Below are 15,637 nucleotides of genomic sequence, written 5' to 3'. Positions count from 1 at the left end.
GGTCATTCCAGAGGGTTGGGCCCATCACAGAGAAGGATCTACTCCTAGGTGTCGCCCGCTGGCATTGACTAGCAGACGGCACCAGGAGGAGCCCCTCTCTGTGTGAGCGGATAGGTCGCAGGGACGTGTGTACAACCCTCAACATTAATTCAGACTGGGTTCACACAGTTAATATGGTTGGCTTGTTTCGATTCAACACTATCCCTTACCATAAGCGCAAACTATGATATTAAAAAAAAGCAAAAACAAAATATGTATCCTGACACAAACCTGTATTTTCATGGTTGCATTCCAACATCAGATGGAGGCCATACATCAAACACCTTGCGCTGTAGTATCACAATGCGCATTCAGTCATTTGTAACCACCAGTAACTCAAAGCATAACCCAGTGATCCCTGAAGTGATATAGTTTTCCTCATTACAATTATTTTGCAAAAAGTTGAGTGGATGACTCCAGAAGATAGTGTAAGCTGCTACCACAGAAATAACTTTTGTTCTGAAAGGGCATCCATGTTATTTTTTCCACATGGAAAGCAAACAAATACAAGAGAGAGAGAGGGAGAGAGAGAGAGCACATATGGAAAATTATGCGCATGCTCCTGCACCCACGTCATTCAGTACCTCCGCGCGAGCCCTGGGAAATTGCGCCTGCGCTCTCAGCAGAAAGGCATCAGGTGCGCGACACGAAGACGGAGCCCATTTCCGGGTTTCTGTAGAAGACGGGAGGGGAGGGGCCAGGGGAGAGAGAGAGAGAGAGAGAGAGAGAGAGAGAGAGAGAGAGATTGTTCTTCCGGGTCCCGAGTTGTCTTCCGGTCTGGCCAGTGTCGAAGGCGGCTGCTGGTCGGTGGTTTTTAGGTGGGCTGTTGCTGCCGGATTCCCGCAGTTCGCATGGTGGGAGAAACGAAGAGTCGGTGGGCGCGAAGCGAAGAGGGAGGACAGGGGCTCAGCTAAGCAGGAGGTCGGGTCCTGGCACCGGTCCTCGTAAACGTCGGGTAGGTTCGCCTTGAGCGTCATTGATTGTGGCTGCAGGTTGGTTTCGCTCCCTGCATCCCCAAGGAAGAGAGTTACACGTCCTCGGCTGTCCAGCAGTGAGAGGTCCAGAAGGGGGGAGTCTGGTGGGCATGGGAATAAATACAATATTGGCTTCCCCTTCTGAGTTTCCTTAGATGCTATTTTGGGTTTTGCAGAGATTGTAACTAAAATGGGGAGGCAGGGACCCACTAGAGATGGCGGGTGAAAAGCATTGCTTGCCACTTCTGTGTGATGGTAGATTAAGGTCCTTAAATATTCCTGAAATAAGGGTGCCTTTTTCCCGTGGATGTCTAATCAACAATTTTTATAGTTCGGTTTGATTACGTGCTTGGGAAGTCGGATGAGGAAAGATCTATCTCTCTGCAGCCAATAAGCGCTTTATTAAAAAGGTCCCTCCATTATTATAGAATAGAATAGAATTCTTTATTGGCCAAGCGTGATTGGGCACACAAGGAATTTGTCTTTGGTTCCTATGCTCTCAGTGTACATAAAAAGACAAGATACATTCATCAAGAATCATAAGGTACAACGATAGTCACCGGAGACAAAATATTTGTGCAGTGTTATATTGGGAAAGGGCATGTTTCTTCTTGAATGGGGAACGTCTTGCTGCCTTTTCAAATGCTTGGGTAGTGGTAAGAATGCCTTTGCATTGCATTCATTCAGTCTACTCTTTGAATGCCAGTGGACCAGCCACAAAAACTTTAGGGACTTGTCCAGACAGTTATCAGGAATCAATACAATACTTTTCTTTGCAAATAATAATCAGTTCTGGTTACTAGCTTTTTTCCAATCAGCCAAGATAGCTTGGCCATCTGTTGTGCTATGATAAGTGTTAGACAAGTTGTTAATTGGCTTATTTTTTTAGAATATAATTGGATGATCAGAAACAAATTCTAAAAGGTATGTTAAGAAAGTTATAGTTGCAGCAGAGCAATGGTGGAATGGATTTATCGCCCTTCTCTCTGTGTGTTTCTGAACTTCTCAAATGCATCTTGGTATTGGATCATAACATGCTATATTAACTTTGATCTTATCCATCAGTACTCTAGTTAAAAGTAAATTCCCCCTTGAGTTATGTTTTAACTTCTGGTAACAATGGTCATGGCTCTGTAATTTTAATAGCAACATTATAGTTTACTATAATCCCCTTTTGTGATTTTGTTTTTTCAGATTTCTACCTTAGCCTAGTAATTTGGCATTATGATAAATATGAATTCTATATTATTTCAGAATAATTACACTGACAAAGAGTGAAATTCAGAAGATATTAAGATGGGAGAAGTTAAAATTGTCACTGTTAGGAAGAATTTCTGTGATAAAAATGAATGTTTTGCCTAGAATGGTGTTTCTGTTTCAGACAATACCCACTTGTAAATGAAGGTGCTCTTGTACATTCAAGCAGGTGTATGTGTGTTGTTTGTATAAATGTCTGTGGCAAGTTAAATACAAAGTGTTTATAATACACAAAGTAAAGAGGACAATTGTGTTTACCAGATTTGAAATTTTGTTTTGCAGCCTAGTGTTTTATCTGGATGAGAGAATGGGTGTTGCTGAGAAATAAGACTTTTAGAATCACACTAATAAACCTAGGCAGCACATTCTGCATGTGTTTATCTCTCATACTCCCTTTCTTTTCCTTTGTATGCTGATATTTGTGAACAATTGACAAAGAAATACATTTTTTTTAAAAATAGAAAAAGTTATATAAGGAATTCAAAATATTGTTACTGTGGGAAGTATCATGAGTTTTCCAGTTTTCCACAAGCTTTAGTTAATTAAATGAAGAATTTGAAAGACATTTAAAATGCTACCCTTCTAACTGCGTGAAAAATAGATAAACTTGAGGTTAGAGAAAAGTATTTGTTTGGCAAGCAACCTTTCTTAATGAGGATTGAATATTTGAAGTGGTTACCTATGATTGAAGACAACTTCAAACATTATCTTTTGTGGGTGTTTATATTCTGGGAGGGGAAAACCTTTTAGTGCCTATCTTTTAAACTTATTGAGTAATCCTATTGTGATCAGTTTCATGTTTCTGGCCAGTGGTAGAGACATTAGAGATGATATATTTGAATGATGAGAAGTCTATAGAGATTGAGGATGAGAAGTGAGATTCAAAAAAAAAAAACATGCAATTTAAATAAAAGTGTTTATTTCGAATTTTTAATCAGGTGTAAGGTTTTAGTTTTTAAAGGCTGTTATCTTGGACCTGTTGAACTTTGTGGGATTTCTGTGTTGGTATGTTAAAATTGCCCCGCCTATGATAAAAGCTAGTCAAGATCTAATAGTAGTCAAAAATAGAACAATTCAGATCAAGTAAGATTTGAATTACAGACTTTTTGAATGTTAGAAAGTCTGTCTTGATCCTTTAAAACAGTGTTTCTCAACCCTGGCGACTTTAAGTCCTGTGGACTTCAACTCCCAGAATCCCCCAGCCAGAGTAGAAGTTCACAGGACTTAAAGTTGCTAAGGTTGAGAAACACTGCTTTAAAACATTATACTGCACCACTGTAGTTCTCACTGTTGTAATTTCATAATGTAGTTCCTTTTCATGTGGTCAGGGATGCTGAGGCCCAAAGGCTCTGTTTTTCTGTCATTGGGCTGGCCTTCTGGAATGGTTGTCATGAGAAATGCATTTGGCCCCAACTCTAGTCATCATCCAGGATCTTCTGAAAGCATCTTTTCTAGAGGATTTTTCAAGGCTTATCCCTCATGCAATCTGGATTGTATGCTAATTCATGTTTTACTGTATTTTTATTTGTATTGCTATTGTTTTTACATTGTCAGGCATTGGGAGTCTGTATACAATTGCAGCAGGATATAAATGCGATCATCTTTAAGAATCACCTGCAATTGTAATCTTATGGCATTTGTGAGTTGTATCACAACTGTGGTCTAACCTGATGCATTTTCACTTAGCAGTGATCACACTGAAGGCAATGGGATTTGCTTCCGATAAAAGGATGGAAAAGGATTACAAATTTTATTGGGGCTTGGATTTTTTTTCTTTCTAAATGGCTTTCAAGGTGTAATCATTCGTTTTGTAGGTGTGGTCAGGTAAACTATGTTTGCAAAAGACTCAATGATCGCTATATATAACACTATCCTATAAGCAGAGGTGATATTCAGCAGGTTCTGACCAGTTCTGGAGAACAGATTATGGAAATTTTCAGTAGTTTGAAGAATGGTAAATACCACCTCTGACTGGCCTCGCTCCCATCTATTCTCTGCCTCCTGAGTCCCAGCTGATCGGGAGGAAATGGGGATTTTACTGTAACCTTCCCCTGCCACGCCCATCAAGCCACACCCACAGAACCAGTAGTAAAAAAAATGAATTCCACCAATGCCTCTAGGCATATATTTGGATTCTTTTTACACATCATTGGTATTTTAAATATTGACAGTTCTGTATTGTTCCAAATGACATTTTTCCATGTTAAAGAGTTCTTAGAAGATAGGATCTCAAATAAAATTTCTTAAAGCCAATGTATACGGGGATTTTCTGAATGGATAGATAAAGATGGGGAGAATCTACACAACAGCTATAATTTTGTTACCCAGATTAGATTAGCTGCAGCTCTCTGTCTCCCAAAAGAGAACAAGAAAGGTTTATTGGATTGCTTAAAGATTAGGGATGTCAATATAATCTCCCCTACCATTCTGTCATTTATTTTGGATGCTATTTGGAACTCTGACAAGGGATATGAAACACGACTTGTTCATTTTGAATAGTTTCCCCCCCACCCCAATTTTGCAACCTTCAATTCCTCTAAATTTTAGACGTATGAACATTTGCCTGGTATAAACAAGTTTCCATGCACATTTACAAGGACCTTTTTATGGAGAGAATTTCCTAATGTGGGTTCCTATACCATCATTACACATTGCATCGCAAGATTCATATAATTCTGACTGTGGCACATGGGTATATTCAATTTGCATATAATTGGGAAGTAGAAATTTGGTAACTTGCATCAAAACACCAAATTTTGTATCCACCCCTACTGAGGATAGCAATAAAGGCTCCCCCCCCCCCCCCCGAGTTGTGACGATGACTAAAATACACTTCAGAATTGGCATGTTAAGGAGAAACATTTTGAAACCACTATATGCTATAGAATTAGTAGACCTTTTTGCCTTTCTACACTATCTTCTCATTCTATTTTCCCTGTATTAAATAAAAACCCTGTATCTTCAAGCAAACAGCCACAGTCCCGGAGAACCCATGCAGTCAAGACTTAGGCCCAGATAAAAATTCAGCATTGCTTCTTTGTGCTGATTGATGTGAAATACTTAAAATTCTTTTTTCTGAAATGAAAGGAATCCTCAGAAAAGCTGTAGTTCTATAGGACAGGAAAAAATAGCTGAAAATATTTTTTGATGAAATATAAATGACATTTTGATGTGATTTGGTTTTTTTTTTCTTTTTAGAATCTACTCGGCTGCTGCCTTACATTGCCTGTTGATCAGTGGGCTTCAAGAGAGCCATGAATGAGATGAGATAGCCGCCCACGAGCGTGCTTAAATCCAACTCCAGATGGATACAAAATACAAAGACGAAGCATTTAGGAAATATGTACAGTTCCATGAATCTAAATTGGATACCTCTGACAGAAAGCAGTGCCCAATTACCAATCTACAAATGGCAGCTTCAGCTTTACTCTGCTTTCCCAAGATTGATCCCTTTTATAGATTCCGGTTAATTAAGTTTTATGAAATTGCTGAAAATTCACTTCGGTCCTTGAGAACTTCAAGTCTGCATTCACTCCAGAATGCATTCGAAGTGCTAGAATCAGTTGGGATTAATCTTTTTCTTTACCCCTGGAAGAAGGAATTCAAAAATATAAAGGTAAGCCTGTACAAATATATATTCAAAAATATAAAGGTAAGCCTGTACAAATATATCATATTTTGGGATCTAAGTACAGTATCTTGAATTTCTTGGAAATTTTATGAAGAATCTTCCATAGTGCTTCAGAGTACAAGGCATTGTGCTATCTATCCTTTTTTGCTGACTTCTTATTTTCTTTGATCTGAAATCTAGAAAAGAAATGAAAATGCTTTAAAAATAAGAGGCAAATGAGAAATATAATTTTAAATATGAACATTTGGTGCTCCTTATTTGGCAGAGATATTTCATCAAGGACTTTAAAAAATGGACTACAATGCTTTCCCAAGAGAAGCAAAAATGTTTTTATCCCAGATTTTCCTGGTAATGCTGACATTTACACAAAAGTAGAATTGAATGGATGTGGTGGCTCAGTAGCTAAGATGCTGAGCTTGTCGATCAGAAGGTTGGCAGTTTGAATCCCTAGCACAGTGTAACGGAGTGATCTCCCATTACTTGTCCCAAGTAATGGCAGTTCGGAAGCATGTAAAAATGCAAGTAGAAAAATAGGAACCACCTTTGGTGGGAAGGTAACAGTGTTCTGTGCGCCTTTAGTCATACTGGCCACATGACCACGGAGACGTCTTTGGACAGTGCTGGCTCTATAAGAAAAGAATCCTAAAATGCTTTTATAACACAGAAGTTGATAAACCACCCTATCTTGGGCCCGAGTCTCCAAAATCTAAACTGATGTTATATTTCTACTTTTAGTAATACAGGTAATTATTCTTTAGCAAATGTCTTGTTTGGCAATTGTTCTCAGTCTCATTGGTTTAAAAAGTAACTTGAATGACCAATCCTTGCATTTAAGACCTTTGCAGGTCTATAAAGCAACAGAAAAGTGAAATACAATCATAAGTACCATTGAAGTTTCATTTTGTGACTGCTTTGCTTAATGATCAAATTGCCGAGTACCAATTACTCTATAATACTATAGAGGACTATAAATGAGGACTGCCTATAAAGTTTCAACTCCTCTTGTCAAATGGTTTTTGGAGTTTCATTGTCTGTTACAGAAAAGCTTCAAGCAAACTCTGGTTCTGACAAAAATAGTATGAGTGAAAAATTAACTGATAATTCATAACCAGAATAAAGGTTTGGCTTCTACTACCCAATTTACCAAATGCTGAAGTTGATTATTGTATTATTGATGTTGATGTACTGTGACAGAAATTAATATGGCTTAATATTAATTTGATATTAAGTTTAAATTGGGTGGTTTATCCATATAATTCTTTTGGATAGTGCCCAAGAAGTCTTTATAGTCTAAGACAGGGGACCCCAAACTTTGCAACGTTAAGACTTGTGGACTTCAACTCCCAGAATTCTCCAGCCAGCAGAGCAGAGCTGACTGGAGAATTCTGGGAGTTGAAGTCCACAAGTCTTAAAGTTGCAAAGTTTTAAGACTTCTGTCTAAGACATCTCTTGAATTTTTATATATATAAGCAGTTCGAAATTATGCTTGATTTCATTAATATATGTATAAATATTTTCTCTTCCCTATTTTTAGACTTATACGGGCCCTTTTGTTTATTACGTAAAGTCTACGTTATCTGATGAGAATATAAAACAGATATTAAACTTGATGGGATACGTTCAAGAACTTGGAACTATGTATAAGCTCAAAGACCTGGTTGATACCTTTCAAGTCAAGATGGTATCCTTTGAACTGTTTCTGGCCAAAACAGAATGTGAACAGTTGATCGAAATTCACTTGCAGGTGAAGGAAAAAGGTTATTCTGAACTTGACATTGTGAAGGAGAGAAAAAATAGCAACGATGATGTTCGTAGCTGTTCAGATGCCTTGAAACGCCGTGCTGAATGCAAAGAGAATCTAAACACTTCCATGTCACGAATGGTCCTTCAGAAATCTGCCAGTGAAAGAGGCTCTAAAGATTATTTCAAGCCCAAAGTTAGCAAACCTTCTAAATCAGTGGACACGTATGATAATTACTTGGATAGTAAGAAGCCACCTTTGATGGCATCGTTGAGTTTCCGGAAAGAGCCCATTTTGGTTGATACTGAAGATGACATCAAAGATGAAATAATTCGACCATCGCCATCCCTCCTAGCCATGTCCAGTTCTCCACATGGATGCACTGAGGAATATTTACCAATTTCATCCCACACCAATGGCATATTAAGAACAGGTGTGCCATTTGGTACTTACTATTCCCCTCAAGATGATTTAGATTTATATACCGACCCCGATTCTAGAAGCGTGTTTAAAAGACAAGAATCCTCTAAACATGATGTCTGGCTGCTAAAAAATGACGCCAATCCAAGTTACCATAAACGTACACATCTAGCCAAAGAGACCTCTTCCCTTAAGTGCCAAAATTGCGGATTGTCTTGCGGCACCTCCATTTGCCAAAAATGTGACAGTGTGCTTATCTGCAGACAAGAATATCCAGCAATAAAACAAAGCAACTATTCACTCAAATCACTTTCAGGTGAAAGTACATCCGGATCTTCTGGAAGGGAGAAGCCACAATATATGTTACAGACTCAAGAGCGAGCATCTCATAGTTCGAAATCCAAAGCTTTGGGTTCTTCTCGCTGTGGCTTTTGCAACCGTTCAGGAGCTACCAACACATGCACTTATTGTTCTAAAGTTTCCTGTGATACTTGCCTCAGTGTTTACTATTATGATGCCTGTTGTCGAAAAAGTGAGGTTCACAGATTCTTGCCAAACAATCAATTAAACTTCAAATCAAACCAGCTCTCCCACCTGGTTTATAGATAAGGTTTTTTTAGGTTTTTTTTTTTTCAGAATCCCTTATTTTGGGGCAAAAGGGCTAAAAACACAAATATGCTGATAAGTATTTTAGCAAACTTTTAAGAGAAGAGAAACAGATATGCCCTTTTAATAGTGTATACAGCATAGGTGCCAATCCTGATGATGTGGTTTTATAAATGTTTATGGTCTAGTTGATGCTGCTACTCTTTTTAGGCAACCTTTAGTTGCTTTTCCATTTAGATGAGGAAGAGAAGCACTTTTTTTTTTTTCAGAACCAGGTAATCAATTTACTTTCTTTTACTAAAAAAAAAAAATCATAGCTGTTTCATTGCGGTGTTTGCCTCATTTATGTAACATAGCACCAGAATAATAACTAAAAGGGCAACTTAAGAATCAAGAACATTTTTAGATCATTGTAAAATTGTTTGAAGTTTATACAAAACTTTCACACATATGTTTGCTCTTAGTTCATCCCCTCCACACCCATTTTTTTAAAAAAACAAAAGTGAAGTTTTACTTACATTTCCTGGGTTCCTATAGAGAAATCATGTAGAGAAGTCATTTTGTGGACTTCCCAAGATTCTCATTCTCATTCATTCACTCTCCCTCCCTCTCATAACATTAAATTTTAAACCGAGTGTTTACTTTATTGTCCACATTGCCAAAATATCCTCTTGCTTGACTGTTCTAGTATTCTAAAGATATCACTTTGTATGTGTTACATTATGCCTGGAGTGCTCTGTTTTCTAATAATCAATGATAATTCTTCTTCACATGTATCAGATTCTTATTTTTACTGTAAATAGTTAATATGGAAGTAGTTTATTTTAATAAATATATTCAATATGTGGTCTTTTGAATATGGGTAAGATCATGTAATTGAAGTCTCTGGGTTATTTTTTCAGGTAACATTTTACTTTGTACTTTATTTGACCTGCAGCATATTATCATTGGTATACAGTCTTGTTCCTAGAAATCTTTCTTTATTCCTTTCAGCCACATAAAATTTTGTTTCCTGAATCAGAAGCAGTTGGATACATAACTTCATCTTTCTTTAAACTCAATATTAGAAAGAATTGAGCACACACACACACACACACACTTATTATGCTATCACTCATTCACACTTCTGGGAGTAAGTTTACATAAACTCCACATAGCTGCACTCCACTGCAATTTAGTTGTATTAAAACAAAAATGAGGAGAGTTAATGCTGTTGCCAGCCATTAAGATTTCTCTACCCTGGAGGTAAGAGTTTAAATTTGATCTAGTTCCAAAGTGTATCAAGGTGTCACTCTTAACATTTATGTAGCCTTTTTACGCCATTGCATTGCATTCTGAATTTTGTGGAACATTATCCTTGAGCTAAAACTGTACATTTTAAGAGCATGGTGGTTGATTCTAGGATTTGTAAGAGTATCATCGTTTCACCTTTCATGTGATGAAACGTATACAAACGGCCAGTTATTACATTATCAGTGTGCAGTGAGAGGTTGGTGGGAAGAAGATTAGCAAGAGTGGGCATGAATTCAAAGGGGATTCAATATTTGTACGTTTGCTGACATTTTTTGGTCATTGACATCTTCAATTGATCGTTATAGAAAGTTGCCAGCAGCAAAATAGTATCAAAACAAGGATTCACACTCAAGAAAATCTGAAAAAAGTTGATCAAAATGACTTTCTACATTCAGTATTTTGTTTTATTTCCCACCAACAAGAAAGCTTAATAAAATCATTGCTTATGTGAGTTATTAAGATTTTCAACATTGTAGATGGACTTTTATCACTGTATATTAATATACCTGTAGATACAATGTGTATATAATGTCAAATTTAAAGCAATTCTAGTCTTTCTAAAGAAATCTGCTTGTATAGTTTATTTTGTTGTATTGAGTTTCTCTTCAACCCTTTAAAGCATAATGGCTGTTATTAGCTCCATAGTTTTTGGCTGCTATACTCCATAGTTTTTAATTTTCTCTTGTTTGGATACCATGTTGTTTATTCACATAACACTAACTAAAAACTGTGATGCCACGTAATTTATACAGTGAACCTAGCAGGGATTAACTATTTTGCTTTTAATGAAACAGTCCTATGTATATATTTATCCTGAAATACCTGTAGTTCAGAAAAATGTGATACTATGCTAAATATATTTTTATGTGTAACTTACTGTATGAGATTGCTGTGATTGAGATAGTAAAATATATGTTAATTTAAAATGTAGCAGCTTGGCATCTGATTTGTTAGAACATCAGTTTCTGTACACAGAGTAAGTTCATTCTCAGAATTTGGAGAGGAGTTGGCATGTTTTGTGTGAGAAATATTGTTTGCCTAGCATGTAATAGCTAAGGGCTTCACAGTGCTTAGACATATTTTTGCCCCAATCTTTGGAAGTTATGCTGCCTTACTATCTCGGACACACAGTAAAAATATTGGTCACAGTGGCAGGATTAGATTTTAAACTTGGGTAACTGATTCCACATCCAGCTTCAACCACCTTTAAAGACTGAGGACATTTTAAAAATGGGAATGATTCATTCAACTTGATACTCCTAAAGAGAGTGAAAATGCCATTGAGATTACATCTCCTCATTTAACATACATTATGAAATATCTGACTGATGCTGCTGCTCAGAATAGTCAGGACTAGAACCGCTGTAGTAAAAGCCCATTATAGAATGCTGTAACTTTCCTCAATCAGATGGATCACATTCTTGAGCCTGCACACAACAAGCCTAACATAAACCCACATTCTGCTTCCCCAGTTATGTACTTTCTCACCTCTTATAACCTTTCAGTCAGAACATTGCCAAGCACCTTCTCAGTTACTCTTAGCAATTCCCTGACAGTTTACTCTTGCCAGTTTCTTTCATATTTATTTTAATTTCAACCCAGCTCCTCTTTTTATCTACTTCCAAAGAATGTGTTTAGTTCCATTAAAATAGTTCTTAGTTTTAACCATTTTTTTGTCTTTGACTACATTCTTTGCAACTATTATTTTGTCTTATTTTGTAGTTATTTTCTGTAGCATTATGTTCTGAACAGATTATATTCTTTTTCCTTATGTGCACTTTCTATTCAATTCATTGGGAAATAATTGACTTTCCAACACCTTTTCCCCCCCAACACTTTCCATCCCACAGTTCTATTTATTTGTCTTTCCCTTCACTTTTTTCATCTTCCATCCCACCCAGTGGTGGGTTGCAGGAGGTACGCCCCGGTATGGGTGTACCGGAGCCTGCCCAGAGCACCGGATACCATTCCAGTATGGTGCTCCGGAGGACCCACCCGCCTGAGCTCCTTACTGGTCTTTTAAATCTTTGGCGCTTCTGCGCACGGCGCGTACAGCGCCTGCGTGATGCTCCGCTGAGCAGCTGGAGTGTCACAGAGGCTTGCAGACACGGTAATACGCATGTGCGCGTTATGCGCATCCATGTGGATGACACTGGGCCCGGTCCAACCGTACCAGAACCCACCACTGATCCCACCCTATACCCCTGCAGATCCACACTTGACACTACTAAGACATGGTTTGTGCCACATTCAGAACAACTCAACACCTTTATATCATTTCATCACAACCAATAATGCCTTTCGTCTTGCTTACATACAGTATAATTAAATCATGCTTATGCTACATATTCAAACATGCTTTTTAAAAGTACAGTTGATGCCGACTAACCCTCATTCTTTCTGGGTCTCCAAATGAATCCTATCAATCACAGAATGAAAATATAAGGGTTAAAAGAGATCTTGGAAGTCATCCAATTTACTGCCTATTATAAGAATCCACCCCTACTACAGCTGAATCAGATGTTCCTGTAATCTCGTTTCCATCCATCAGTTCGTATCACCTGGCAGAATAAATTTTGGTTTTTTATTTACATTCATTAACATTTCACAATTTCACTCCAATTTTTTCATTATCGCCATTAACTTAAAATGTAACATGCAATAAGCGCACCCAGTGGATAATTTCTGTTGTAGGCAGCCCCTTCAATCTAGATTTCACCAATTTTTTACTTTTTAATATATAATTGATCTATTTGATAATTCGATACAGTCAAGAATTCTGCTCTGATCGAGAGAAAGGAGCTGATGTCGCAACAGTACGACGTGTGACCTTGGAACTCCGAGATCGCAGTCGACACTTTTGCCGCTGGATGGTCCATCTGGACCTAAACCGTCCTGAAGAGACAGTGACAGGGAAGAGTACATCTTGCTGATCTCAGGGACATCGCAAAGTCCCTGATTGATCCAAGAGAATCTCTTCTTGCCGGTGACAAAAAGCACAGCCTCAAGCTGCTGAAGTTGGGACAGCTCCGCAACGGGAGGAAAGTGGAAAGAGAAAATGCCCATCTGGTGAGAAAATCTTATTTTTATAAAAGACTGCCAAAAAAGATTGAAGTTAAATTAAACTGGTAAAGAAAAGGAAACAAGCGGTGAAACTAAAGCATTATTGGACAGGGTGTTATCTTTTTTATTTTATTTTTTTCTATCGATGGAAGTTTTGTAAACATTTTTTACTTTTTAAAGTGAAAGTATTGGATTTTCTATTTCTTTTTTACCTATGGATTAAATCTTCCTTTATTTCTACAATACTGGTTGGGATGGATTTTTTCTTTTTCTTTTGTTTCATTTAAGAACTTTGTTTCTTCTAAGCCTGAAACATAAAGAAGATTTAAAAGGCATATAAAGAGGGTAGTAATTTTAGAGGGAAAAGAAGTTACACTGCCACTTGGAGGTTGGAGGTTGAGACCTGGAAACATTGCTTTTTCTTTTTCCCCTTTGATCATTTTGACCTTGCACTTCAAAGGTTTCAGCTTGTTTATAGAGAAGAGCATGGGTTGTTTATGCAGGTGTTCTCTGGATGCTTGTTGGTAGCTGGAAAGAAGTGAAAACAAAGATTTGTTTTTAAACTAGAGTGGCAGTGTTTACTAATTGGAAGGATGGCACGATTTCAAAAAGAAACCATAACACTACCACAGATTATGTTTGGAATTCAAAAATTATTAGAAACAACAGAGAGAATTGATAGGAGATGGGAAAATATTGAAAACATAAATTTTAATGTGGTAAAACCTGATGGAAAAATGGAAGATATTCAGCAAATGGAAAAAGTGGAGGCTTGAGTCTTAAAAACCCAAGGGAAAAATGAACAAAGAGGCAAAATAACTCTGGATATTGACAGTGATCTGTGCATGGTTGGAAATGGAAAGAATGGAACATGGAAAGAAGCTCTATCCCAGATTTTAAGGTATAGAAGGAGAAAAAAGAGAAGAATGGATGGACTTAAGGAGAGAAACTTTGACAAAAAATACTACTGATAACCAAAAGCTGATTAAAGAAGCTGATGGAGGGTTTTGAGATTTTACAAGATATGTAACAAGCAACAAGTTGCAAAGAGAAGTCCAAACAAATTTGATTAAGGAAATAACCAGACGATTAATTCCACAAATGGCAAAAGAAATAGGACTACACTATTACTGGAAAGACACAGGTTGAGATATGAAAATTAATAATAAACTACTAGTTAAATTTAGTTAAAATTAGAGCATTATATTAATGCAGTGATAATGATAAAGTTAGGGAAATAATTGATAATGATAACAATGTATATACATATGTATTGGTTTGATAAGAGGAAATTTGGTATAAATTTTAAATGGTGAAAAAAGGGGAAAAAGAAAGTTAAACCTAGTCAAACTTGTTAAATAAATGACTGATAATGATAATAATGATAAAAGGGAAATTGGATATAAATTGTAAACAATGATTAAGAAAGGTCTAAAAAGGGGAAAAAGTAAGTTAAACTTAGTCAAACTATTGTTAAACCAATTGACACACTTTCTACAATTTGTAATGGAAGATGATTTTAAGGTGTTTGTGTTTAGTCAAAAAATAAAAAAAATAATAATTAAAAAATGAATTCTGCTCTGATCAAACCCCCTTCCTTGGTTTTCTCAGACACATAAAATACAGTATATTTTTGTTTCTTTCATTTCATTTGTTAATTCATGCTCCTAATGTTAACTACAGTACCAGTCAGTTTGGGTGCATTTTAATCAGGATGCTATGCTATAAACAAGCAAAACCTAACTTTATCCCAATCAAGTTCATTCTATTCCAGCGGTGTCAAACTCGCGTTGTCACATTGTTGTCATGTGACATATTGCAGCTTTTTCCCTTTGCTAAAATGGGGGTGGGCATGGCCAGTGCATAACGCAACCAGAGCATGGGCCGCAAGTTTGACACCACTGCACTATTCCATATAAATCAGAGGCACATGTAGGATCTGATGTTTTTGTCAAAACACTAAGTGTTGCAACTGCATAATACATTTTTTCATATTTGGCATCCTTCACCCTCTGTGGATACCTTTATAAACTGGAAACTCTAATTCAGTAATTATTTGCCAGCCAACCTATAGACCAGGGGTCCTCAAACTTTTTAAATGGGGCCAATTCACAGTCCCTCAGACTGTTGGAGGGCCAGACCAGCTGGGGTGGGCATGGCCAGGTAGGCATGTAACTGGATGGGTGTGGCTACATGGTCATGTGATTGGGGTGGGCGTGGCCAATTTAGCAGTCCATTAAACAATACACAAACGTTAATTTGTTATACTCATGCGGGTTAGTGAAGGGATGTGGCTGCCTTGGGGTGTGTTGAGGGACGTCTGTGTGTGGGTGTGTCTGGAGGCTGAGGAGGCCTCAGTCTCCAGAACCACTTTGCCACCCAAAAAACCAATTTTTTCCCTCATGAGGCCTCCACACATCCCGTTTTTGGCTTCCTGCCCTCCAGTAGCAAAAACAAAAACAGACCCGTTTTTGTCCTCCCAGGGCCTCTGCACGTCTCGTTCTTGGCCTCCTTTGCCTCCAAAAGAGGGAGGGGCGGTGGGTAGGTGGGGTGATGTGGGGGGAGAAGCCTCATGGTTCTGTGCGGACCAGATTAATAGCTTTGGCAGGACGT

The 15,637-nt window shown here is 37.6% G+C and overlaps 1 protein-coding gene across 1 annotated transcript; it reads left to right on the top strand.

The window, feature by feature from the left end:
* Positions 1–784: 784 nt before the first annotated feature.
* On the top strand, positions 785–9,154 carry SPATA2 (spermatogenesis associated 2). Its single transcript, XM_081949364.1, has 3 exons — positions 785–994; positions 5,469–5,886; positions 7,436–9,154. The coding sequence occupies exons 2-3, from the start codon at positions 5,575–5,577 to the stop codon at positions 8,669–8,671; spliced, it is 1,548 nt and encodes a 515-aa protein (XP_081805490.1). The 5' UTR covers positions 785–994; positions 5,469–5,574; the 3' UTR covers positions 8,672–9,154.
* The last annotated feature ends 6,483 nt before the right edge of the window (positions 9,155–15,637 follow it).

The sequence above is a fragment of the Natrix helvetica genome (assembly GCF_964273705.1).
Source record: "Natrix helvetica genome assembly, chromosome: 3".
NCBI classification, from domain to species: domain Eukaryota; kingdom Metazoa; phylum Chordata; class Lepidosauria; order Squamata; family Natricidae; genus Natrix; species Natrix helvetica.
This window is presented reverse-complemented; position numbering and strand designations above follow the sequence as displayed.

What these genes read in the sequence shown, in the direction of transcription:
- SPATA2 (XM_081949364.1), top strand. Translation starts at nt 5,575, where the DNA reads ATGGATACAAAATACAAAGACGAAGCATTTAGGAAATATGTACAGTTC. An exon ending in AGGAATTCAAAAATATAAAG is followed by an intron (nt 5,887 to 7,435) that starts GTAAGCCTGTAC and finishes CCCTATTTTTAG; the next exon opens with ACTTATACGGGCCCTTTTGT.